Below are 27,019 nucleotides of genomic sequence, written 5' to 3' on the forward strand. Positions count from 1 at the left end.
AAATAGCCTGAATATTTTGAGGAAGACGGCGCATCCAAAGCTGGCGCAAAATATTTTCATCTGTAAGGGTGTTACCCGCTAACGAACGCAGATGACGCAGAAACTGCGATGGTCGCCTGTCTCCAAGCTCCTCTACACTAATAAGCTGGCGTACCCGCTGTTCCTCTGACATTGAAAGACGCCGTACTAACTCATCTTTTACCTTTTTATACCGTTGGCCTATGGGTGGGGGTCTGGTAATGATATCCTCAATCTCCCCAGCTAACTTTTCGTCTAATCTACTTATTACATAATTATATTTGGTATTATCACCAACAATACCCGCTATATCAAACTGAGCTTCTACCTGCCCAAACCATACTGCTGGTTTGTCAGGCCAGAAAGGTGGTAACTTGACAGTTACCTTGCACACCGCTTGCTCTTCAGACTTGAGTGTTGATTCTGATGTAGATCCAATATCAGTCAGTTTCTGCTGAAGAGCTGCATTCTCCAGTGTCAGCTGTTGTAATCGCTGTTCTAATTCCCTATCAGCCATTATACCACACGACCAAGCAAGATGAAATAATAAAAAAAAAATTGTAGCTGTGAGAGAGGTGCAGTGGCAGATCACACGGTTAGTATACAGGTAAGCTAAACAGTAAACATATAAGTTGTCATATCAAATAGATATAAATATAACAAATAACAATATATGCACAATAATATAGTTGAAGCGTTTTGTAAATGCGACAAATGACTCGTGAAAGAAAAAAAAACCATCCAGACGATCGCGCTGCTGGCGCACCTGGCCCTGGAGCGACACGATTGGGGGCCGCACCTCGTCGTTGCGCCCTCGTCGCTCGTTCTCAACTGGGAGTGCGAGTCCAAAAAGTGGTCACGTCACGTCGGAAACTTCACATCACGTCGGGAACTTCACATCACGTCGGGGGTCACCAATTATAGGATGTTCTATCTTATAATAAATCATAACCCATATTTAACTTTGTTCATTGGTTTATTCTTCACAAAACAGTCATTAATTTATATTCTTATAGAAAAGCCCATGGAAAAATTATACATATCTCACTCCTCTGAAGTCTGTCTTGAGTGACATTAGTTTTCTTCTTTTTATTAACCGCCGGTATTTGTGTTGCCACATACATCAAAATATGAAAGAAAGTACTACACAAACGCTACAACTTCTTACGCGCGTACATAAGTACACGCACCCTTTTTTTACATTTTATTTGGAAAATAATTTGTTGCCTCCACTCCTTTGTTGCCCCGCCTCGAGACCTCTAAATCCGGCCCTGGAGCTCCCCGTATGTCGAATGGTTAATTGTCATGGCGATCACTAGATGGCGGTTGTTATATTTAAAATAAGGCTACACTGTCAAGGCTTTTCAGATCACAGCGAGATTTAAAAAAAATAAAGAGTTCTTCAAGTAGCTTTTCACCTTTTCTTTTCTTTCTTTTCTAATTACATATCATTTAATATAAAACTTATATCAACGAAACAGTTATAGTAGAGTGCCCGGACCATTCAAAACCGTAAAACCTCGGATTAGAGTTACAGTGAATGAATTAATATGATCGATGTGGGATATTGTTTTTTAAACTATAAATTGCAATGTTTACCCAAAAAATTTCTGTGCACTCCATTTTTATAATTTAAAAAAAATTATTATGAAAAATTAATGTTTGACCATATATTTTCACTTTAAACAGTATTTTATTTTATTTATATGTTAAATCTTACCTGAGTAGACATATAGGAACTTTTTTCAAAGATACCTGTGTATAAAAATAGAAAAAAAATTTTTTGGATAAACATTGCAATTTATAGTTTACAAAACAATATCCCACATCGATCATATTAATTCATTCACTGTAACTCTAATCCGAGGTGAAAACCCCCAGGAGCTATACTATTAGAAAATATTATAAGTGTGCAACGTAATTTTAGCAAGTAATATTTCGCGATATTATTAATTCAAAGATCGCAATCTTGCTTTTATTGCTATTCGGATTGCTTCTGAATGTATAGCATTAACCGACTTTGAGCAGTGTTGGTCTAGTGGCTTCAGCGTGCGACTCTCATCTCTGAGGTCGTAGATTCGATGGCTGTGCACCAATGGACTTTCTGTGTCATTTAAAATTCGCTCAAACGAAAAACATCGTCAGGAAACCGGCTTGCCTTAGACCCAAAAAGTCGACGATGTGTGTCAGGCACAGGAGGCTGATCACCTGATGATCATGAAACAGATACAGAAATTGAGGGCCAGAACAAAAAAGGTTGTAATGCCACATTTATTTTATTTTTAAACCGACTTTAAAAGACGGTGTTAGTTAGTTTTGGGCTCATAAATGTATCTATTTCGCAATAAATTTTTCTTCATACGAGCGAGTGTTACACCAGCATATAGCGTTATTAGAACAAGGAGAAAATCGCGGGAAAACGGCCCTATTTGAAGAAAGTGCTGTTTCATCAAGACTATGCCAACGATGGCAATTTTCATGAATTGGGATTCGGATTCCTCCCGCAGCCACCGTATTCTCCAGATTTGGTTCCCAGCCACTTTTTCCTGTCCACAGACCTTAACTGAAAGCTGATGAAGAGGTTATCGCCAAAACTGAAGCCTATTTTGAGGCTTAAGACAAATCGTACTTTAAAAATTGTATGACCGCTTAATCGTTGTAATTTTTTGAAAGCAACTTTTTGTTCAGAGGAGTTCGGATTAATACCTGCAGCTGAGTTTCATAATTGGACATCGAGGCAGAATACGAAATTCCACACGTATCACCTCGACGTCCGTCGTTCCACAACTGAGCGTTTTTTAAGGCAGTTTTTGTACCCACTGAAGTATTTCCGAACCAATTCGACTTAGGATCCTTCAAGAAAAGAGCGTACCAATTCTTAAAAGGCCGACAATGCACTCGCGAGGCCTCTGGCATTGAGAGTGTCCATGGGCGGCGGTATCACTTAACATCAGGCGAGCCTCCTGCCCGTTTGCCTCCTGTTCTATATAAATAAATTCAGTAATCAAATCAAATTCTATTAAAAAAATAGATGTTTGAAAGGTTAGCCTACGAACTTTTCAGCCCGCCTAATAGACAGTCTATTTGTGCTGGGGTTTAAACCTACGACCTCTGGGCCACTTCTCACGTCCTTGCGTAGGTGACATTAAATTTTGTGAGCTTTCCGCCATTTTTAAAGTTGGCTTTAAGCGCGGCACTTGAATTAGCATAAGTGTTTGTCATAAACAAACAGTGTTGCCATCTAAAAATGATTAGCTCAATTAATTTGTAACCCAATAACATCGCGTTAATCCATCAATTAGCTTTTAATTATTGTATGATAAAACGTAATTTGATATAGTATAAGATCCCGCTATACAACGACCTTCACCGAGATGCTTATTTAATGAAACTTATTTTATATTTAATTTAATAGGTATGTCAATAAATATAATCCATATGGGTTGCCTAGCAAATTTCAGTCCAGAGTATGTTTAATGAATATTTAAAAAAAAAATTTTTTTTATAATTTGCATGTAGTAAATTTTTTGAACTTTTATCAATCAATATTTTTAATCAGGGTAGTATTATATATGTATCACTAAAAACTTCTTTTATACTAAAGATGTATATATACTTTAGTGTCACATAAAAAATATACACATAAATAATTAATTGATTAAAAACAACCTAACTTTTGCATATTCTATGGGCTTCATACTTTCGATTGGTATAGAATTTATCTAATAATCATACCGCTGAAATGTTTAAAAAAATATATTTTTTTTAAATTAATTAAAAATACTCTGGACTGAAATTTGCTAGGCAACCCATATGGATTATATTTATTGACATATTAAATTATATATAAAATAAGTTTCATTAAATAAGCATCTCGGTGAAGGTCGTTGTATAGCGGGATCTTAGACCAATACAAAATATTCAATGACCCGGCAAACGGTGTGTCATTAAAAGTTTACTACTGTAGTAATTGGTTTTAAAGCTGAAAATTAAGGGTATTTTTATGTTTTTTTTTATAATTTGTTTACAAAGACACAATTTAACATTGTGAACTGGTTTAATTTATCACTAATAAGTAATTTAATACTAACCTAATTTACGTATAGTAATGATAACAATTGACGATTTAACAAATTTGACGGCTCATTGGTCTAGTGGTTAGTACCCCTGACTGCGAATCCATGGGTCCCGGGTTCGATCCCCGGCTGAGACAAACATCAATGTGATGAGCATTTGGTGTTGTCCTTAGGTCTTGGGTGTTTAAATATGTATTTATATGTTTATCTATCTATAATATGTATGTATATCCGTTGCCTAGTACCCATAACACAAGCTTCACCAGCTTAGCATGGGACTAGGTCAATTGGTGTGAAATGTCCAATAAAAAAAAACAAATATACAGTATTTAAAATTTTATTAACCTACATAGTAATAATAAAAATAATTAAAAATAAAAATGCAAAGTTTTCGGGAGCGTTCGTAAGAAAGTCGGAGAAAAATCTAAGAACACAACTTCGATTTTGTTCCCTTTGGAGTAGAGACTCTTGGGCCGTGGGGTTCAAATGCAGGCGCTAATTAAAGATTTAAGTTGGCGCCTGGTGGATAGTTTCGTTGACCCTACAGCTGCTTTCCTCTACGAATAAGTATCGCAATACAGCGAGGAAATGTTGCCAGCGTTAAAAGTACACAGGGATAAAACTTTATAAACGTGTTTTTAATTTTCTATTTATTAATTACTAGTAGACTCGGCCAAGCGTTGCTGTGGCTAAGATTTTTGTTATATTACATAGTAAACTATTCAAGAGAAACGGCAAGAGAACACCAATCCACCATGCTTTTTTGGTGGTTATGCCATTAAATTGTAGCTTATGTGAAACGTTGGTATTTATTTTGATAAGGATCAATACCTAGGTACGAATAAAGAGCCTTTTCTAGCGGTGGTATTTTAATTAATAAAAATTAATAAAAGGACGCTTATTGTGACGTAACTATAAAAGATAGAGACATGCTGTTGTGACATTTTTTATAGATATTGATGTGTCCTGAAATGTAATACATCATTTTGTTCTATCATTAATAGTTTTCGCAGCGCACGCGATTGAAGGAAGTTTTTTGTTTATTTTTTTACACCTTGGGTTAGATTATTCAAGTTTTAGTAAGCATCCCTAATTTTTTTGAAAATGATAGCCTATGTCACTGGGGAATAGTGTAGCTTGCCAACGGTGAAAGAATGCTTGAAATCGGTCCAGTAGTTTCGGAGCCCTTTCATTTCAAACAAACAAAAAATCAAATCTTTCCTCTTTATAATATTAGTATAGATTATTATTACTATGTAGGGTAAGAAAATTGTATATACTGTATATTTTTTTAATAAAAATTATAAATGTACAATCCCGGTTTTCACGTTATAATGTTGGTGCAGCGTTCTTTGAACCGATTGTATCAATGGACTGCACGCGACCCGATGCCGTACCTACGAGAATTATGTAATCACGTAGAATATAGTTCAACAATAATTATAGGTTTTATAATTTTCTTTTATAAATCTTTAGTCTATGTTTGCATGTTAGCCTGGTTAAGCGTGATTCAAAATTATATGTAAGAGAAAGACCAGTGCTACGTTGATGATTTTTTTTTATCATGGAACCAACTACAGAGCTGGTGCGGCTTGTGAAGCGACTGAAAAAGCTTAAGCATGCAAATACAGGGGTCTACCCTCCGAATATGATATTTTCCCATTCGGTGTCGAAACCCTTGGTCCGCGGTCTTAGCGCTATTAGACTTTTTAAGGAAATAGCTAAAAAGCCGCGTCCACACCGAACGATCCATCGCGATCCTATCGCGGCATGAGCGCGATCCAAATGTGCAGGCGGTGTGGACTTGCCGCGAGCGATACATGCGCGCGGCGGAGAGCGCGCCCTCCACACTGCGTGCGATCCATTTGTTGTCGATTTTTTGTTCACGCTCAAAGGGGCCTCAGTCACTTGCCGCGCGGTGTGGACGGTTGTGATTTGAATCGTGTGATCCAACGTTATGGATAATTCGCAATGTATTCGTTTATAATCCTTTTATATTGAGAATAAATGTTTATGGGATCCTAATGATATAACACAAATAGTAGGCAAACTACCGACTAGTTTGCCTACTATTTGTGATGAACAAAAGTCAAATTGATCTGCAGACAAAGTTCACCTGATTCAGTATGGATCCGCTGGAGCGTGGATCAGCCAGTCAGGATCGCAAAAGATTGCTGTTGGATCGGCCTAGTGCGATTCACGCTCCACGCATCGCGATCTTGGATCGCGGATCGCGGGGTCGCCGATCCATTTTGGATCGTTCGGTGTGGATGCGGCTAAAGGTTAGTCGACATCACAGGAGACCGAAAAGCTGGCAGCAACCTCGGACAAAGAATTAGTCTAGCTATTCAAAGGGGGAACGCTGCCAGTATCTTCGGAACCTTGTCTAAAGGGACTCCTTTTAATAATATATTTTAGTTATATTTTAAGGTTAGTTATTGATTTTGTTATATCAATTTATTTCAGCTTTAGAATTACTTTTTATACGTTATTTATATTAGGTTATATGATTAACATTAATTATGTTTTATTGATAAGAAAAGAGTTAAGAAGAAATACAAATATGTAACATAAAAAAACTAAATTAGCGAAAACAACAAACAGAGAGAATATTTTTTTATAACTTTTCAAATATCTGTAGCGACATTTACAATCGATTTTTCTTAAGGTCGGCAACGCACCGGCGAGCCATTTGACAATTTGAGAGTCCAGCGGGCGACTGTATCACTTAACATCAGATGAATCTCCTGCCCGGCAACTATTCATTCTATAAAAAATATCCGAAGGTTTATATTTACGAATACTAGGCGCTGTTTCAAAATGCATACGGGGTTTACAAGCCGCAGTCTAGACGCACGCGATACTAAATCTAACGTACAGCCCTGAGTCCTTTATAGATAAATGTTTCAGGAAAGTTTAAATTACAACGGTCCCATGACGATACCGCGTGCATTATAAATCGCACGCCACATGCCAAGCGAAGTTAGTATGGTAATGGCATGCTACCGCAATATTCTGCAACTTCTATGTGAAGGCATTATTCATGAGTATACCTTTGTGTTTAACATTTTGAGCACTGTTGGCCTAGTGGCTTCAGCGTGCGACTCTCATACCTGAGGTCGTAGATTCGATCGGCTGTGCACCAATGGATTTTCTATGTGCGCATTTAACATTTGCTCGTATGAAAACATCGTGAGGAATCATGTCTTAGACCCAAAAAGTCGACGGCGTGTGTCAGGCACTGGAGGCTGATTACTTGCCTATTAGATTTAAAAATGATCATGAAACAGATTCAGAAATCGGAGGCCAAGACTTAAAGAGGTTGTAGCGCCCCTGATTACTGTATACTACCTCAATAAATTTTCGAATTGGAGTGAACCTTAACAAACCTGATAGACTCTCTAGTCTAGCAATTCTAATTTTTACCTAAGATTGTTTATAGTTTTTTTTTTATGTAATAAGATGGAAACGGCCAGGAGGCTCACCTGATGTTAAGTCATACCGCCCCGCCGCCCATGGACACTCACACTGCCAGAAGGCTCGCAAGTGCGTTGCCGGCCTTTCACGAATTGGTACGCTCTTTTCTTGAAGGACCCTAAGTCGAATTGTTTCGGAAATACTTCAGTGGGCAGCTGGTTCCACATAGTGGTGGTGCGTTATTTTGACGAAATTTTCATTTCTTTAGTAAAAGGACCCATTTTACTCGGAAAGGGAAAATAATTGATGCTTTAATAATAATAAATAATATTAAATCATTTATTTGCACACATGGTACATTAAGATCGATCAATTATTAAAATCCGCACAATCAATCATCTAAAAATAGTCATGCAAATGGCACATTAATTTCCATTAAGTCATATAAGAACATTAACACATTGTCATAATAATAAGCTATTTTTGCGCTCCAACGGGTTGGGATGGTGTTTAGCCTTAACGAAGGGGCGTGTGGACGCCAACTCCATCCATTGTGCAATGGAAGGGACCTCCAGGTCTTGGTAGATATAGACGTTCCTCGCGTTCCGGCGCACCTGTTATTGGTGGATAAAGGACAAAATGCGCGAAGATTAAGCTAGCGTAGATCATGCATGGTCAGATCTAGGAGTTATATATATATATCCTTATAATAATTATTATTTATTTATTTCAAGAATATGGTACAAAAATGTGTAAGGTGGTACAGCCGTAAGTTCGCATATTCTGCCACACACAATGGCGCGCAAATTTTACATTTTACATTATTAATTAAAAATTGGTCAATTCTTATATTATTTGTATCGTACATATCATACTTTATTAAATGTATATCAACTAGTGTCTCACGCAAATAATCATTTATTGAATAGTATTTTTTTTCTAAGTAATACACCAAGTTGCTTTTTAAAGACTAGTCGGAAGATCTTTTAATTCTTTTGGTAAATTATTGTAAACCTTAATTGCCATACAAAAGGTGTTTGTCCTAAATAGTTCCAGATTGATTTTTGGCACAGCCAATTTCTCCCCATGTCTACTTCTTACTTCGACTTAAAAATATGTATATTCTTAGCAAGAAATGTTTTAATAAATTTTTATTTGCGTACCACGCCATCTATTAGCGAGTTATGAATTTAACGGTACCTACAGCTATAGTCGAATTTTTAATTAGACGAAGTCAACTGACGTTTACGGTGTTGTCAGTTTTTAATGAAATAAAAATAGTGTTGTGACAAAGTAAAAACCCCTGAATTAATGATCGGTGATGGCACTAGTCGCCGCGCCGCGCTTTGTAATAAGACGTCAAAAGACTGATTGTAGTTACATAGTACTAGTACCTAACTTATATCAGAGCACTTTTATACAATTTTGAAATAGAAATAATATTCTTTTATTGTTTGAAATGATTGACTATTCACACTCATTGTTCATTCATCTGATTGAACATGAACTGAACGCATCACTATTACTTTAAATATGGCAACATTATTTTACAAAGTGACATTAGCTACTGTCAGTTGGCTTCGTCTAATTAAAAATACGACTATAGATACACACATGCGTTGGCAAATACAATAGTAGGTCACTCCTGGTCAAGGAATTCGGACAAGGGGTCGGGCATTGAGGGCGAGGACTTACATTATGACAACTGTATAATAGACTTCAATATGTAGAAAAAATATATCTTAATATATATAAATTACGTGTCACGTTGTTTGTCCGCTATGGTCTCTTAAACTACCGAACCGATATCAATCAAATTTGCACACCGTGTGCAGTTTGATCTAACTTAAAAGACAGGATAGCTAACATCTCAATTTATACCCGCAATATTATTTTATTGCAAAATACTTATTTATTATTTGATAGTCACAATTCTAACAGATACAGATCAGAACAGATGGCGCTGTGTTGAAAGCACCAACGTTTCACATAAGCTACAATTTAATGGCATAACCACCAATAAAGCATGGTGGTCCCCATGACTGGTGTTCTCCTACCGTTTCCCTTGAATAGTTTACTACTATGTAATATAACAAACCTTAGCCACAGCAACGCTTGGCCGGTCTAATATATAAAATTCTCGTGTCACGGTGTTTGGAATTAAACTCAAATACAAAACCACTACAGTGTATTTAAGTCTGTTCTTAAAGGAATTTATATAGTACTAGCTGACCCGGCAAACGTCGTTTTTCCATGTATATTATTTCTAGGAAACATTTTTTTAGTTCAATAAAAATAACTATATACTATAATAAAAAAATAGGGGTTGATCGTAGAGGGGTGAATATTAAGTGTTGTATGTCTTATTGTAGGCTGTATCATAAAAAAATAAAAACAGAAATGTTTATCTAAAAAATTAAAAATAGGGGTGGGACCACCCTTAACATTTAGGGGTTCGAAAGACTTACTGAATATGCATAAAAATTTCATAAGTATCGGTCGAGCCGATTCGGAGGAGTATGGGAACGAACATTGTGACACGAGAATTTTAATTTTAGATCATAAATAAATAGTAATATTTATATAATATAATAATAACATATTTTATTCAATCAGACAATCATAGGTCCATATGGTTATTATTGGGTTTCAATATTGTCCTAAATATTATATTAGTAGCTTTAAAGTATATTAAATCATAAATATAAAAAGGGCACATGTAGCCCATTGTAATGACTAATGACCATAGGAAATCCAGCCTTCCAGCTAATACCACCAACATAACGTTATATATGCAATTCAAATTCAAAAATTTATTCACGTAGGTAACACAATGTACACTTGTAATTCGTCATTAAAGAAATACATATTAATGCTTCTAATTTTACATTTACTGTCAGTTCTCAAATCAAGGGCGTAGAACGGAAGAGAGTACTCCCCTGGGCCCTGATTCGAACAAGCGAATGAACGACAAACACAGTCTACTGATAATATTCGACTTGCTTAATGTGGCTTCGCGTTTACGATCTTCACGCTTGACTATATAGTAATTATTCTGGTGTTAATATAATGACTAGACTTTAAATGGACCAAAAGGTAATCGTCAAGTCAAGTCAAATCATTTATTTCAATTAACCACCTAAAATGGCGTCCTTTTGAACGTCAAATAAAATATAAAGATGATTCGAGTTGCCCCTTCCAAAAGGTAGTTTCGTGTGGAGAAGAATGGACAAGAAACTCCACGCTTACTCTTTTAACGACCTTTCTAAAACTAGCCTTTACTGGCTGGCAGGCGTGAATACGTTTATGGTAACGGGTTATAATAGACTTTGAAGACAGGTGAACTTAAATGAACATCGTGGCCTCACCTATTCAAAAGTTATATTGCAAATTTCGATACGCAGCTAAGCATAATGGCGGCACTTCCCCCTCCACCGCGTGCGAGGTGTCATTGTTCTCGCTTATCGTAATTCTTTGATCCTTTAGCTACCCAGTGATGTAATTAAATTTGGGATTATAGATCATTGACAGACATAGACAGAGGATAGATTCGAAACTACAACGCCCAAGTCAAGTCAAAAATCATTTATTATTGTAGGTAACACAATTTACATGAACGTCAGAAAAGAAATATACATTAAATGATTCTAATTTTACATTTACTGCCAGTTCTCAAATCAAGGGCGTAGAACGGAAGAGAAGAACTGGCAATAAACTCTCCGCCACTCTTTTTGTTCGTCAAGATTTTTGTTTTACACAACGTTTGTAAGGAGCTGCAACCATTACACCATGTTCCACATGACATCTTAAGTAATTAATAATAATAAAATAAATTAAAAACAAAGATTTGTCCTGTCCAGGAGGCGTGGTGAAATAGGAGCACGCACTTACATTCTCGTGGGAAAAACACGCAAATAAATAGTCGAAACAACTAACACAGGTTTTTCGATTGCCCTCGTATGGTACAAAGACGTTTTCACGTCAAAATTGTGTGATAGTTCATACTTCATACTTCGAGGAATACTATAGCCTATATAAATGTCACCACAATAACACAGATAAAACATAGTTAGTCAAAGATATGTTCATAGATTGTTAATTGTCAAACGCAACGCATGAACGGATTAACGCATTAACCTCTGTATATAACCTTAATGCACCATTTATATATAATAAATAAAACAAGGGGACTAAATGGAGTATTGTTAACTAAACCCTGAAGACGTGCGTTCAGAATGCACCACTCACTCGAACGGTGTAGACCCAATATCGACAGCAGGCAACTAAAAGGTTTAAGAAAGAAATTTAAATCTAAAGGCATGACTTGTTCTTTGTAAGGTCCGTTGTGCGTCAAGTCCTGGCTACTTAAGCCAGGCTAGCTCCTATAACCCTATGGGGCAGAGGACCTCATCCGCAACTGTACAACGCCAGGTTTGCTATGGACAAACACGCTTCCGCCTTCCTTGTCACCAATCAATTGCCTGTTTGGGGATATAATTGGAATCTCTTTGTAGTGGCCTATCCATTTCAACTTGCGTCGCTAGATCTGCAGGCTAAACGAGGTTTCGAATTGCGTGCAACAACTCTCAGCTACATTCTCAAATACATTCACACACACACACATTCACACACACATTCACGCATACTTAATGTCTTATAAGACTTTGTTGTGACACTAACATAACTTTTAAAAACTGTTTTAAATATTTACTATGTTATCTAGTTACCCACAACACAGGGACTAGCGATAAATGAATTTTGTCACACCCTTTTGTCAAGAATAAAGGTTTTTTTACGTACTTGCTTCTTAATATCACAAATACATTGCAATCAAAAACAGTCTCCGACAAAATTGAACGCCAAAACAGTATAAGCATCCTATGAAACCGTAATAATAAATGCAGTCCAGAATCGTGTGTGAGAGCATCTCTTTTCTCCTCGTGCGCTGAAGCCCCCATCAAGGGAATCGACCGCCCCCGTACCGACCTGTATTAAAACCAACACACCATCGGCAGGGGGATCGGCAGAGTACAGCAGCCACGGGTAATCTATTTAGTCTCAATATAAGACCGGTACGAGGTGGATACTAAGACTATCATTTTTTTTTTTAAAGACAATTCACACCAATTGACCTAGTCCCATGCTAAGCTGGTGAAGCTTGTGTTATGGGTACTAGGTAACGGATATACATACATATTATAGATAGATATACATATAAATAAATATTTAAACACCCAAGACCTAAGAACAACACCAAATGCTCATCACATCGATGTTCGCCTCAGCCGGGGATCGAACCCGGGACCCATGGATTCGCAGTCAGGAGTACTAACCACTAGACCAATGAGTCGTCATGCCCGAATGGAAGACGCCGCGGTCGTTACTCGAGGGTTGGTTGCGTGGTAAGTGGAGGACTTCTGGCGAGCGATGATGATTGATCAGACCATGGGGCGATAAACCCTGAAGCCCTTGGGGCAGGTGCATTATAGGTGTTAACGTAAAATTGTAAATACCGTTATGGTCTAAGATCCCGATATACAACGACCTTCACCGAGATGCTTATTTAATGAAACGTGTTTTATATTTAATTTAATATGTCAATTAATATAATCCATATGGGTTGCCTAGCAAATTTCAGTCCAGAGTATTTTTTTTAATATTAAAAAAAAAATATTATTTTAAATATTTCACCGGTATGATTATTAGATAAATTCTATACCAATCGAAAGTATGAAGCCTATAAAATAAGCAAACGTTAGGTTGTTTTTAATCAATTAATTATTTATGTGTATATTTTTTATGTGACACTAAAGTATCTATACATCTTTAGTAAAAAAGAAAGTTATAGTGATACATATATAATACTACCCTGATTAAAAATATAGATGGAAAAAAATTTAAAAAATTTACTCCATGCAAATTATAAAAAAAAAATTTTTTTTAATATTAATTAAACATACTCTGGACTGAAATTTGCTAGGCAACCCATATGGATTATATTTATTGACACATTAAATTAAATATAAAACATGTTTCATTAAATAAGCATCTCGGTGAAGATCGTTGTATATCGGGATCTTATACTATTAGATTGTAATCTATCTCGCGAGATTATAAACTGTCGAAAGATTGTGAACCTCAGCGTACTGCTTACAATTAAACGTATTATTATTATTCGGTAGATTGTACTCTATCGAAGTGAAACCGTGAAATTACTATCTAAAATTGTCAACTGTTCGAAGGTTGTCCCCGATTGGGCGGCTTTATAGTAGACCGTTAATTAGTAATACGTTAAATTGTAAGCAGTACGTTGAGTTCACAATCTTTCGACAGTTTACAATCTCGCGAGATAGATTACAATCTAACGGTGTTTACAATTTTACGGTGACATAGGCACAGTTACCAACATGGGATGAAGCGGTTGGTGAAGATCAACGTACCTTAGCTTCTCTTCTTAATTAAAAAGTATCACAATCAGGTCAAATAGTTAAACTTTTTTGATGTCGGTTAACTAGACCAAGTGTATAAAGAAAGTACAGTCAAAACCGTTTATAACGACATCGTTTACAACGACCTATCGGTTATTACAACCAGATTGTACGGTCCCGTCCGAATCCCTAGTAAACTATTCAGTAAACAAACCGCTTATAACAACATCGGATACAGCGACATATCGCTTACAACGACGAAATTTTATCGATATTCATCGGCTATAACGACCAACCGCTTCTTGTCTCAGCAAAACAAAACAATACAAACGATTTTAAATCTTATTTAGAGACGTTGAATGAATATTTAGGCATATTATTATCTACGCACTTTCGCCCAACGAACAATTTCAGCCAACAACGATTTCGGAGGCTCTTAACGCTGTAACGATTTTGCTAAAATTTGTTGCCTTTAACGAACAGTTTGATACTGGTGATACTCATACCTTGAGGAGTATGAAACGTAAAATGCAAAAAATATTTGAGACTGGGCTAAAAAAAACAGACCAAAATGACTGATTACTTTTGTACCTAATTATTTCGTAATAAATATTTTATCATTCATATTATAACCCATACCTACCTATTCTAGATAGATAACTATGATAATATAACTTGTATGTATTGTACATACATATGAACTATACTTGTGTATATATAATATATGACATTGCTTATAACGACTATCGGATATAACGTCGGCAACTATACGGTCCCTTCAATGTCGTTATAACCGGTTTTGACTGTAGTTCAAAACCTGTTACTAGTTAGTTCATGAGTTCGTCTTAATTAAGTTGCTGTTCTCTGAAACAAAGGGTTTGTTTCGTGCTTATCCTAAAGGCCGATTTACATTATCTTAGTGTTTAAGAGAGTGCTTTAGGATAGTACTTCAGTTGAAACATGTAAACGCTACTTGCTTTAGTAAACGCTACGCTAAAGAACTTGCCTTTCAAGTTGTACTAAAGCACTCTCCTAAACACTAAGATAATGTAAATCGGCCTTTAACTGTACTAAAACATAAAAGAAAATAAAGCTTCGAAACAAGATAACTTCGGATATTAAACGCGCTAAGTATGTCTTCCTTCAAAAATGTAATGGATTTTGATAAAGTCATATCAATAATTTCTCGTTTCTGAATAAGGGTAAAAAAAACTTTGTAGTTTGACACCTGTACATCTTGCTAGCCAGTGGACTGTGAATTGTGTGTTTAAAATTTATATGTATTGAATGCATTGATATACAAAAAACCCAAGATGCACAGTCTCGAATAAAAGTAACGCTCGAAAGTGTCCCGAAACACTATTTCTGTCCCTTTCTATAACAGTATGTCTATAACAGTATATGTTACAAGCATATATTATTGCAAAATCAACCTTACGCGAATTACTTAAAGTTGTTATTACAACGCAGTGTATACGTACTTAAAGCAATAAAATTTTACGACCGACCGTGGTCGGTAGGACAAGGTATTGAGTGGAGTCGAACATGACTTTTTTATTTACAACTATTTAACATAATTTAAATTCATCCGACTTTTCGGGTGCTTTACAGCGTGCGTGGACACGGTGACTGAAGACAAAAGGTGTTGGAGGTTAAATAGTTGTAAATTTATAATAATACATAACTTTAATCCGGTTAAAAAGTTTTTTCTTTAAATTAAAAAAAAATGTTAAATTGGCTACCTCCTGACCTCCACTTTATATAGCGTAAATATATTTGTCAAAAACTACACACAAAAAAGTTCAAAAGTACATAAATTTATTTATAAAAAAAAACACAAATAAATAACATCGACTCCACTTATTAGACGCGAGACTATTTGAAATGAGCGCACAATTGAGAATGTTGCGCTCATTTTTTGAGGACGATTTTTAGACGTTGAGTGTGCATCTTGGGTTTTTATTATATCAATGATTGAATGTCAATGTTTGACGACTCATTGGTCTAGTGGTTAGTACCCCTGACTGCGAATCCATGGGTCCCGGGTTCGATCCCCGGCTGAGACGAACATCGATGTGATGAGCATTTGGTGTTGTGCTTAGGTCTTGGGCGTTTAAATATGTATGTATATGTCTATCTATTTATAATACGTATGTATATCCGTTGCCTAGTACCCATAACACAAGCTTCACCAGCTTAGCATGGGACTAGGTCAATTGGTGTGAATTGACTTTTAAAAAAAAATATGTCAAGAGTATTTGTATAATATATGTAATGTATGTATGAGCAAACTGCACTAGATAACTAAATATGAGAGGGTGTAAGAACCTAACAATCCTACGAATCCCTAAGCCCTACAGACGTAAGCCCTAAGCCCTAACACATAAATAGTGAATATATAAATAAGTACGGGATGTCTGCACCAAGAGACCTAAGGTAATAGACGGAGCCCTACGATAATTAAGGGCTTGAAGTAGTCTTCGCCACTTTGATAGGAAGCGAGAAATGAATAACAGAGCAATATTCAAATATAATTTATTATTCAAAAACATAATCTTAAATACTAATTACACCTATTCACACATACATGATATTATTCTAGTGAGCTGTGTATTGCGCACCTTCCGATGTTAAGATTCGGAACACACGTGAGCCGTATCAGCAGTTGGTCAATGTTCAAATAAAATCTGAACAACACCTGTTTAAAGTGCAGCATTATTCATTGTAAAGAGCACTTTCTTGTTTATAATCAAATATATATCAAACACCGGTGTTATTGAGAGTGCGCAATTAAGTATTATTATTATTATCAGTGCCGGGAATCGAACCTACGACCTCAGGGATGAGACTCGCACGCTGAACGCAGGCCAACACCGCTCTGTGCGCAATTATCTATATCTTAATATATATAAATCTCGTGTCACAATGTTTGTCCTCAATGGACTCCTAAACTACCGAACCGATATCAATCAAATTTGCACACCGTGTGTAGTTTGATCCAACTTAAAAGATAGGGTAGTTTAAATCTCAAATTATAGTCGCAATATTATTTTATTGCAAAATATATGTTTATTATTTGATACAATTCTAACAGATGGCGCTGTGTTAAAAGTATCAACGTTTCACACAGCGCCATCTGTTAGAATAGTTTACCGTTTCCCTTGAATAGTTTACTACTATGTAATACATATAACAAAAACCTTAGCCACAGCAACGCTTGGCCGAGTCTGCTAGTATATTATAATAATTATAGCTTGATTCTATCTCTCTACGCAGAGACATTGCGTCTCTATGCGTATTCTACATAGTGTAGTATGGAGAGTATTCTGAAGAGCTTTTTGGGTGGATCCCAACTGCCTCGTCACCTTACGAGCCGTATAAACTCCAGATTTCAAATGGGTCAACTGTACTGTTAGGTCGCTAACTGCCATGCGTGTTCAATACAATAACGCGTTTAGGATGCTCTTGGGACTGCCTCGTTTCTGCAGTGCTTTGGAGATGTTCGCCCAAACCCGTACAAATGACTTCTGGGCTATTATTAGAATTAAAACAAGATCTCTGTTGAGCCGAGACGAGGCCGTCGGAACAGAATCTTGAAAACTGTGGCAGATAACCTGTCTTCGCCTATCTTGAAGCATTTTGTGCGTACACTTGTCGGTTCAGATCGACGAGTGTATGCATAGAATGTTTCATGGGTTTTAAGTTTAGCTTTTTAATAATAATATACTAACACTAGTCCGTAAGTTTATATTAACATAATGATTGATTATTTTATCTGAACAAATAAATAAATAATAATAATAATTTCTTTTGCGAACTAGCCAATTGCGAGTCGACTCGCGTTGGGGGTCTTCCCTAGGAGATACCTGTTTAACTATAATACCTCTAAGGCCGGCAACGCAACCACTAAAATGGGTTTCAATGGGCAGTAATGACTAATAAAAAAATCAATAATACCTAAGACTATTTAGGAACAAAAAATACATAGAGATTAGATTATTAGTTTTAATAATCTTACTGTTTTTCTAGATTTATTTATAGCTTTTCCCCTCAATATGTCATGTTTAAATATGTTTTTAGCTTGATGGCAGCACGCATGCGTGTACAACTGAGCAGTGCGGTGGAGGAGTCGGCCGTAATATCGCAGAGGCTCTGTGGAGACTCAGCGGAGGCCGAGCCAAGCTGCTCACAGCTGTTGGTGATGATGCTGACGGGCGGTTTTTGCATAACATCGCACCTGGATTAATACTTGATGGTGAGGGTATATGGTACTCGTAAAAATAACAAAAATAAAGCAGTGGCGCTACAACCTCTTTAGGTCAGGGCCTCAGATTTCTGAATCTGTTTCATGATAATTTTTCAATCTAATAGGCAAGGATAAACCTCCAGTGCCTGACACACGCCGTCGACTTTTTGGGTCTAAGACATGTCGGTTTCATCACGATGTTTTCCTTCACCGTTCGAGCGAATGTTAAATGCACATAGAAAGAAAGTCCATTGGTGCAAAGCCGGGGATCAAACCTACGAACTCAGGGATGAGAGTCGCCGCTGAAGCCACTAGACTAACACTGCCTCTGTATGAATAATGTTTGCAACTATAAAATACATGAAAAAATTGTTGTCGTTAAATTGTATGGGTACTCAAGAAGTGGGGCGCTGAAAACCGATGCATTATTTACTTTTGGTGATGGAGCAAACATGATTTGACGACTCATTGGTCTAGTGGTTAGTACCCCTGACTGCGAATCCATGGGTCCTGGGTTCGATCCCCAGCGGAGACGAACATCGATGTGATGAGCATTTGGTGTTGTGCTTAGGTCTTGGGTGTTTAAATATGTATGTATATCCGTTGCCTAGTACCCATAACACAAGCTTCACCAGCTTAGCATGGGACTAGGTCAATTGGTGTGAATTGTCTTTAAAAAAAAAAAAATGATCAAGCATGACATGGAGTGCTCCCTCTCTCTCTCCATGGAACAGCTAGAACCATTAGTGTATAAACTTTTCTATGTTTCCATAATTCTGTCCGTGTGGAATAAATTTTTTGTGTATTTGTCTGATTTTTTGATAATTAAAGTGTATTGAACTTCCAATAACGATATGTCATATGGATATGTTTTTTTGATATTGGGAGTTACTGAGTACTGCCCTGCGATTCTGTAACTCACTTTTCGAACTCACACAGCGGTTTTCGCATCGGCGGTCGCTCTCAAATCAGTCGTGAAGCAGTCATTTTATGATTTGGCATTCCGAAAAGGTGGGAGCTTGTAGTTTATTGTTTATTAGAATGCCAAATCATAAAATGACTGCTTCACGACTGATTTGAGAGCGACCGCCGATGCGAAAACCGCTGTGTGAGTTCGAAAAGTGAGTTACAGAATCGCAGGGCTGATGCCGAAAGATCTATGAGAAGGACGGCTATGAAGGAGCCGGAGTATTAGCTATCTTTAATCGTGTAAAAGTGTAAACATCATGTAGAATTTCGTTTTATATAGTTCTTTTCGCAGGTTGCTTCACGAAAGAATATTCCACTGCAACGTACGCTGCAATATTTGACAAGAAAGGAGAGTGCGCCATAGGCTTGGGTGACATGGAAGTACATAGACATATTTCGCCAGAATTGGTAAGTTTATTAAAAATAAAATATTGTTAGCGGACTAACGCCATCTTGTAGCAGGAACCCATATAAAGCATAGCAACAACGGCGTTGAGTCACTTTTATTTCGAGACTTCGTGCGGAACGGACTTGTTACTAACCTAACCTCAGTAGATTTTAAAAGTCTGAAGTACCTACACGTTCTAATCTTTTGTGTTTACTAATAATATGTTTATTACGGAATATAAGATACAGGTATCACTTAGTCATTAAATTTGAATCTGTAGACATCCCTACTCATCGGCAAAGGAGAGGGTGTAGGCCGAGAGAAAAAGCCGGCGTAAAAAACTCTTTTGCAGAGGTATCTTACAGAGGTGGCTTGTCCAGAGTAAACATCTCTATTCCTAAAAAGCTGCACCGATTTACAAAGCCCCCTTTTAGAATAAGTTAGCAAAATCGAATTTGGTTCAGAATGCTCCATTAAATAGATCTTTAAGGAGTTATAATTCAATTCATAACGCTAAAATTGATGGTGGTATTGGATCGCAGTGGCCACCCAATCATAAAGTTCTAATATGTGACTTCTAAACGAATACATCAACCAATAGCGTGTATTTTTCTCGATCTCCCTTACTCTCTCTCTCTCTCCCACCTCTCAATCCATGGCACTGTGCGTGATGCGACGTTCGCTCTATCTCACTCTCTCTCTCGATCTTTCTCACTTGCTTGCTCCCTACTCTCGCTCCATGGCTATTTGCTTCATGCTACGTTCGCCCTTTCTCATTCTCTCAATCGCCTCTCCCTTTCCTTCGACAAAAATGCTGCATTTCGTGACGCTAATATTATTATTATTGCGTTTCATCCGTAAAAATTTTACCCGAAGTTTCTCTTCAAAAAGATAGTACTTAAATTTTTTTAACTGCTTTAGGTAAACAAACACATCGAGATATTGAAAAATGCACCGCTCATTGTAATTGACGGCAACATTCCACAAAACACCATGGAGCATGTTCTGGAGCTATGCCAGAAATACCAGAAAAAAGGTAAGAAATTTTATTGTCTATGTTTGATGCCCCAATGGGACTGTAAATAAAATTGAGAATATTCATTAAAACAGATAATGGACATATTTAAATCTCTATATAATATTTATACACATACTGTACGTGTGTTACTGAACTTCTCTTAAACGGCTGGACCGATTTGAATGAATAATTGCGTTTGTGTGGCGCCTTGGATGGTTTAGATTCACAAATCAACCTGGCAGATGGCGCTGCAGTTGGTATCTAGGTCATTTATCTATACAGTAAATAGACAGCTGGTAAATATATATAAATCTACTGTGCATGTGTTCGTATTAAAACTCTTAAACGGCTGAACAGATTTTGGTGTAATTTTTTGATTTTGTTTTTTTTTTAAGACGTACTTACCGTATAAACTGTATAAACTACCAATAGGTAGACTGAATAAATTTATTAACGTAATAATGTACCTACCAGGTACTTATCTACATTAGATAAATAAAAACTCAATTATTACTTATATAAATTTTCATGTAATTTTATGAAAGTAATAATATTTTAATATAAATCAACCGTTATTCTCATATATTTTGAGACAATTGATTATACAATAGGTAATTAAATAAAACATTATTTTTAAAAATATTTCATTATTTAATACATTTCTATTACAAAAATACATATTTTGTACCAATTATACTGAAAATTATTACATAAGATTCTCACATATCTAAAAACTAATATGTCTGACATCAGTGCTAATTCTGACATTTTAAGATAACCCACAATGATACTTCCTTTTCAGCACTAGCGTTTTTAGCTTTAAAAAATCGGTTGTCTGTAAAGTCGGTTTACTGACGATAGTTGAACGTGACAACGTCACGAATCGCTCACTCAAGTAGGAGAGAGACAGATGTCGAACGCTGAAGAGCGCGGAGTCCGATTGTGCCTCTCTGTCGCTTCGCGCTCTCGCTTGCACTTCAAGCCTTAAATGGAACGCCTCAGAGCGAGGTAACGCCGCATGAGTCATGTTTTTACGTGCGTGCAGCCGGCTCCATCGACAAATTTAGTTCCAGGGTTTTCCGTCGGCAATGAGTGGTGGCGCGGACTCTAACACTGTCTTGGAGTTATTGTAAATCTACATGACATTAATAGAATGACATACGGAGCGTTCAAGTGTTACGTAACGAATTTTGGGGGGTGTCCTTTTGTAAAACGTTACGATGTGGGGCGGGGATTGAATTACGCGTTACTGTTAATATTATTTTCGACTTTCTAGTGCTCACCGCATAATGCTAACTTTTAGGTATAAAGAGTCACTAGGTGGTCACGAAACGTTTTACTATACTTGAGTACAGAAAAACGTTACGGCGCGTTACATGGGGGGTTAATAATCTCCAAAAATTGCGTGACGTAATATTTGAACGCTCCCATATACAATTTTTTTTAAAAGTCGAAAATAAATTTTCTTATGAATTTACACAAAAATACACGTGATAAGATCCTCTTTTGTGAAAAAGATTTTTAAAATGTATTTTTTTATCCTTTCTTACGCACACAAGTACCTGCCACAGTAACTTATCATCGCCCTATGTCCTTATACAAGGTAATAATGGTTTTAAATAAATTATAATAATAATTATCCATTGGTTTATAAATTCTGTAAAGCTTAAGTATTTAAATTAGCACTGTTATCATAAAGTGCAAGAAAACGAACCAGTCATAAATTTAAAATTAAACATGTATGGAAATACTTAAAAACAAATTAATCTACAGACTACAGCTAACAATAAAATAGAAATGAAAATTCATTTAAGACAATGCTAATAACAAATATAAAAAAAAACATGGCGAAATTATTGCTTGGTATAACATTTATTAGATGTTTTTGGCTGTACATTTCATCTACTGCCAATACAAGGGAGAAGCCAGCTGGTCATGAAGGGGGCAAGGCAAATAGAAGTAGGTACATATGGGAAAAGCATGAGCAAACCAAGAAAACTTCAAAGCGATCTTAACAGTATAATGAATACATAGTAACATGTACCAAATTAATGATATATGGTTTTTGCCCCTACCTCAAGTCCTTGTTCCAGTAGAATTTTGTATTAAAAATTTATCATTTTATATGTGAATCAAAAGATAATTTGTTCTATAATTGAAAACTTCTTAATACAAGAACATTACAGTTAATAGATGTGCTCTGTGCTATTTTGAAGTTTGAGGAATGTTCTTAAAGTACTTATAATAACCATTAGAAAACAGACAATTGTCAAATCTTAGAACTGTCAAACAAATTAAGAAACCCTTAACAGGTGTAAATATTTAAATGCATATTGACTTAATCTAATACCTACATCTAATTAAAAAATAAAGCATTTGGACGGATTCATTTAAAGATGAGAACAAAAATATATTTTAAATGAGATTCGTTAATCTTAAAAGCCATTACATTAAAAGCGTTCAATTACATATTTGACAAGGATCGAACTGTCTCTTTTCATTACAGCATAAAGACAATTCGATAGTAAGGGACGAAAGATTACTTTAGTTAAAAGAGTTCAGTGACTTGGGTCTTTATGAAGCATTTTGAGCGTATTGATGGTTTAATAATACGGCCAGAATTAGAGAAAGGTTTCTAGAAGTTTCTAAAAAAATTTCAAGACTAATTTTTTGAGACGGATTAATTTTCTTCTTTTAACACTTACGGGTTAATTTTAATCTAACGTAATCCGGCATCATTTTTTAATATTTAAAATGCAACGTACTTTACAAGTCACATAAAATCACAAACAATACAATCATTTTACAAAAAAACAAAGAACATAAAAATAATACATATTTATCATCAATCAAATGTCAGCTGTCAGTTGTCAGCTATCAAGTCAGTGTGTCAAAGCGTAATTAATTTAAAAAGTAATTTACGTTTGTGATTTAAATTGTGAATAACATCTAATTTCTATAAAATCCGAATTGCTGCTGTTGCTGCTGCAACTGACCTCTTATCTGATGCAGGGCATGCTCGGGCTGGCTGTGTTGCATTTGAGCAACCAAGTTCTTGGCTTCGAGCCTCAGTTGGTACAACTTACGAGACTCGAAGAACAGCATAATTGCTGCTAAACCTGAAACATTTATTGGACAAACAGCTTAGGTTCAATTTCAAAGTGGACAAAATGTCTTCTGTATGTTATAAACTGGATTCGGAATCTTAGCGTAAAGTTCTATATATACTAATATTATAAAGAGGAAAGGTTTGATTTTTTATTTGTTTGAAATGAATAGGCTCCGAAACTACTGGACCGATTTCAAAAATTCTTTCACCGTTGGCAAGCTACACTATTCCCGAGTGACATAGGCTATGTCTTATTTTCAAAAAAAATTAGGGATGCTTACTAAAACTTAAATAATCTAACCCAAGGTATAAAAAAATAAACAAAAACTTCCTTCAATAGCGTGTGTTGCGAAAACTATTCATGATAGAACAAAATGATGTATTACAATTTTTCAGGACACATTACTCTCTATAAAAAATCGCGACAGCACGTCTTTATCTTTTATAGTTACGTCACAATAAGCGTCGTTTTATTAATTTTTTTTTATTAAAATACCACCGCTAGAAAAGGCTCTTTATTCGTACCTATTGATCCTTATCAAAATAATTACCAACGTTTCCCATAAGCTACAATTTAATGGCATAACCACCAAAAAAGCATGGTGGATTGGTGTTCTCCTGCCTTTTTTCTGGAATAGTTTACTACTATGTAATATAACAAAAATCTTAGCCATAGCAACGCTTGGCCGAGTCTACTAGTATGTCATAAGTTCAATAATTTTTATGCCAGAGACAAAATTTTGCATTCAGGGTCCAAATCTTAATGTCAGATTTGGATATTAAATAATCGTATAATGCTTTATGATATTTTTTCCTCAGAGAATGTTCGCTTTTCCAGAAAAAAACAAATAATACTAAATAATATTATGTTTTGAGTTTTTCTAATATTTTTCTCTCCATTAAAACCTTCATCAGAGTCCAAGGAATAAACTTAAAAAATTACTCTAATTACTACAAACCTTTTTGAGTATTGGTTAGTTTGTTGTCAATACAATGTAATATAAGAAATATTGCACCAGACAATGCAAAAATTTCATTTATATAACATACTAGTAAACCGGCCAAGCGTTGCTGTGGCTAAGGTTTTTGTTATATTACATAGTAGTAAACTATTCAAAGGAAACGGCAGGAAAACAACAGTCATGGAGATCACCATGATTTTTGGTGGCTATGCCATTAAATTGTAGCTTATGTGAAACGTTGGTACTTTCAACACAGCGCCATCTGTTAGAATTGTGTCAAATAATAAACAAATAATAAGCAATAAAATTACATTGTGGGTATAAATTGAGATGTAAGCTATCCTATCTTTTAAGTTGGATCAAACTACACACGGTGTGCAAATTTGATTGATATCGGTTCGGTAGTTTAGGAGTCCATTGCGGACAAACAACGTGACACGTAATTTATATATATAAGCATTCAGTTTTATTTAAATTATAGAATTGTTTTACATTGTAAATTCAGAATTAAAATACCTTTTTATAAAACATGTGTTTGTTGACAATGTATATTAATGCAGTTTTGCTTTGCGGAATAAAATACATACCAAACAAAATACAGGCAATAACAGCAAATGCATAGGACCATGAGAGTACATTGAACGATGGGTACATCAACCAATCGCGACGGTAACAATTTGTTCCAAATATAATTACAGCTAGTAACAGGAAGGCACCTGTAATGTAATAGGTATATCTAAATTATTTTGAAATTCAGTAATTTCTAAGGTTTATAGAATTTGAAAGATTATGGAAGATAAATTTGTAATAATGAACAGTAAGTTTTCCATTTGTTTTATTTTGTATTTTAATTATGCTTCATTCTATAAAATATAATCAATATACACAATTCCTGACATCAGTACATATCATACGAGTACGTATATACATTCATCTGTATTTTGTTTTCCTCATACACTTAATTATCCAAATGCCTTACTAGAATTATGTATTGAACTGAACTATTTAATACTTACTTGAAACTGCAATCATAATAAATGCGGAAGACACATATATCCATTCATATCTTAAGACATTACGAAGTGGCATCCTGATAATCACACAAGCCAAGAGAACTTGTGCCGTAAATGATAATATAAATGCCAGAGTCACAAAGGCTTGAACAGCCATCAGCCAGCCCGGTAATAACCATTCACGGATCACATAGTACTCCTTGAAATTTAAAAGTAAGTATTGTAAGAATTTTTAAAAAATAGATGTTGTTATTGAGAATTAATGTATTGAATTATGGATGGATTGTTTGGAAAACAAGGTAAACTAATCAAAGACAAGTGATTTGTGCAGTGTGCTTTATGCAGTTTATGTTAAATAGAGTGACGTTACATGGAGATTATACACTGTATTTGTTAGAGATTTTGTATATAGATGATTTCGGCAGTGTATCCAAAGAACAGTAAAATTCAAGTATTATGATGTAGCTTTTTTAAATGGTACCATAATATGCAAGTATCTGTTTGCCCTTAATGTATGTGCCTGATGAATATCATAGGTGAATTGTAATTATATTTGAAATAAGTTAAAAAAGGTTGCATAATAAATAAATTATTAATAATAAATAATTGTTTAATAAATTTGTGCAATAGCTACATAAACTTAACCTTTCTCATAATCATTATTTATTCATAAGACATAGGAAAGCATCCCCAAAAAATCCCTTTGACTTATAATTTCTCAGTAAATTAAAATGTAATGTGGGTTACCTGGCTAAAAATATAGTGACATCCATGGAATAGCTTGTCAAACTGAAATGAAGGAAAGCGAAAACGATCGAAACAATATTCCCAAAGGCCCATGTGTTTGAAAGACGAGAACATTTCTGAATAAGATTCTATCCAGTAGGGCCCCGCAAAGGACAAGAGTAGAAATAGTCCCGCTACATATGTGATTGAAGCTCCAATCAACGTAGCATCTAAAAACAGTTTAATAATATAAATTATTATTGTTTTCGTTCAATATACACATAGGTATTTAAGTAAATAGGGCGTGCCCAGGCTACGTACTGGAAGCTTTCGGATACTCATTATTAGCGACCGTCATTTCGGTTCTGTTTACACAATATAAACAAAATAGACGTGTTTACACAAACAAATTTACTTTAAACGTAAACGTTTTGAATTTAATTGTTTCAAGCGTTATCGCTTTTTATAAAACAACATAAACAATCTATGTACGTTTGTACTTGAAAATTGAACGTTTTAACTTTTTAAGACTGAAATGTCAATTATCAAAACTATATATGTCAATAATACAATTTGGCTGTCAAAGCTGGTGATATCGAATACATCAAAACCAGAGATAACATATAGACAGTCATTCATCTGGTGCCCT

The 27,019-nt window shown here is 35.5% G+C and overlaps 2 protein-coding genes across 2 annotated transcripts in view; one reads left to right on the forward strand and one right to left on the reverse strand.

The window, feature by feature from the left end:
- LOC125061707 (pseudouridine-5'-phosphate glycosidase) overlaps positions 1–27,019 on the forward strand; it is a 188,623-nt gene that overhangs the window by 142,796 nt on the left and 18,808 nt on the right. The window contains exons 8-10 of the mRNA XM_047667272.1: positions 18,020–18,194; positions 19,447–19,562; positions 20,464–20,578. Coding sequence (XP_047523228.1) covers positions 18,020–18,194; positions 19,447–19,562; positions 20,464–20,578 — 406 coding nt within the window. The remainder of the gene's footprint in view (positions 1–18,019; positions 18,195–19,446; positions 19,563–20,463; positions 20,579–27,019) is intronic.
- LOC125061709 lies at positions 23,331–26,895 on the reverse strand. The gene is made up of 5 exons (XM_047667278.1): positions 26,692–26,895; positions 26,392–26,600; positions 25,648–25,843; positions 25,219–25,347; positions 23,331–23,679 (listed from the first exon to the last, which is right to left on the reverse strand). Exons 1-5 carry the CDS (start codon positions 26,726–26,728, stop codon positions 23,510–23,512), a joined length of 741 nt encoding a protein of 246 aa, XP_047523234.1. The 5' UTR covers positions 26,729–26,895; the 3' UTR covers positions 23,331–23,509.

The sequence above is a fragment of the Pieris napi genome, chromosome 24 (assembly GCF_905475465.1).
Source record: "Pieris napi chromosome 24, ilPieNapi1.2, whole genome shotgun sequence".
NCBI lineage: Eukaryota > Metazoa > Arthropoda > Insecta > Lepidoptera > Pieridae > Pieris > Pieris napi.

What these genes read in the sequence shown, in the direction of transcription:
- LOC125061709 (XM_047667278.1), bottom strand. Translation starts at nt 26,728, where the DNA reads ATGACGGTCGCTAATAATGAGTATCCGAAAGCTTCCA. An exon ending in TGAGTATCCGAAAGCTTCCA is followed by an intron (nt 26,601 to 26,691) that starts GTACGTAGCCTG and finishes AACTGTTTTTAG; the next exon opens with ATGCTACGTTGATTGGAGCT. An exon ending in GTCACTATATTTTTAGCCAG is followed by an intron (nt 25,844 to 26,391) that starts GTAACCCACATT and finishes TTAAATTTCAAG; the next exon opens with GAGTACTATGTGATCCGTGA.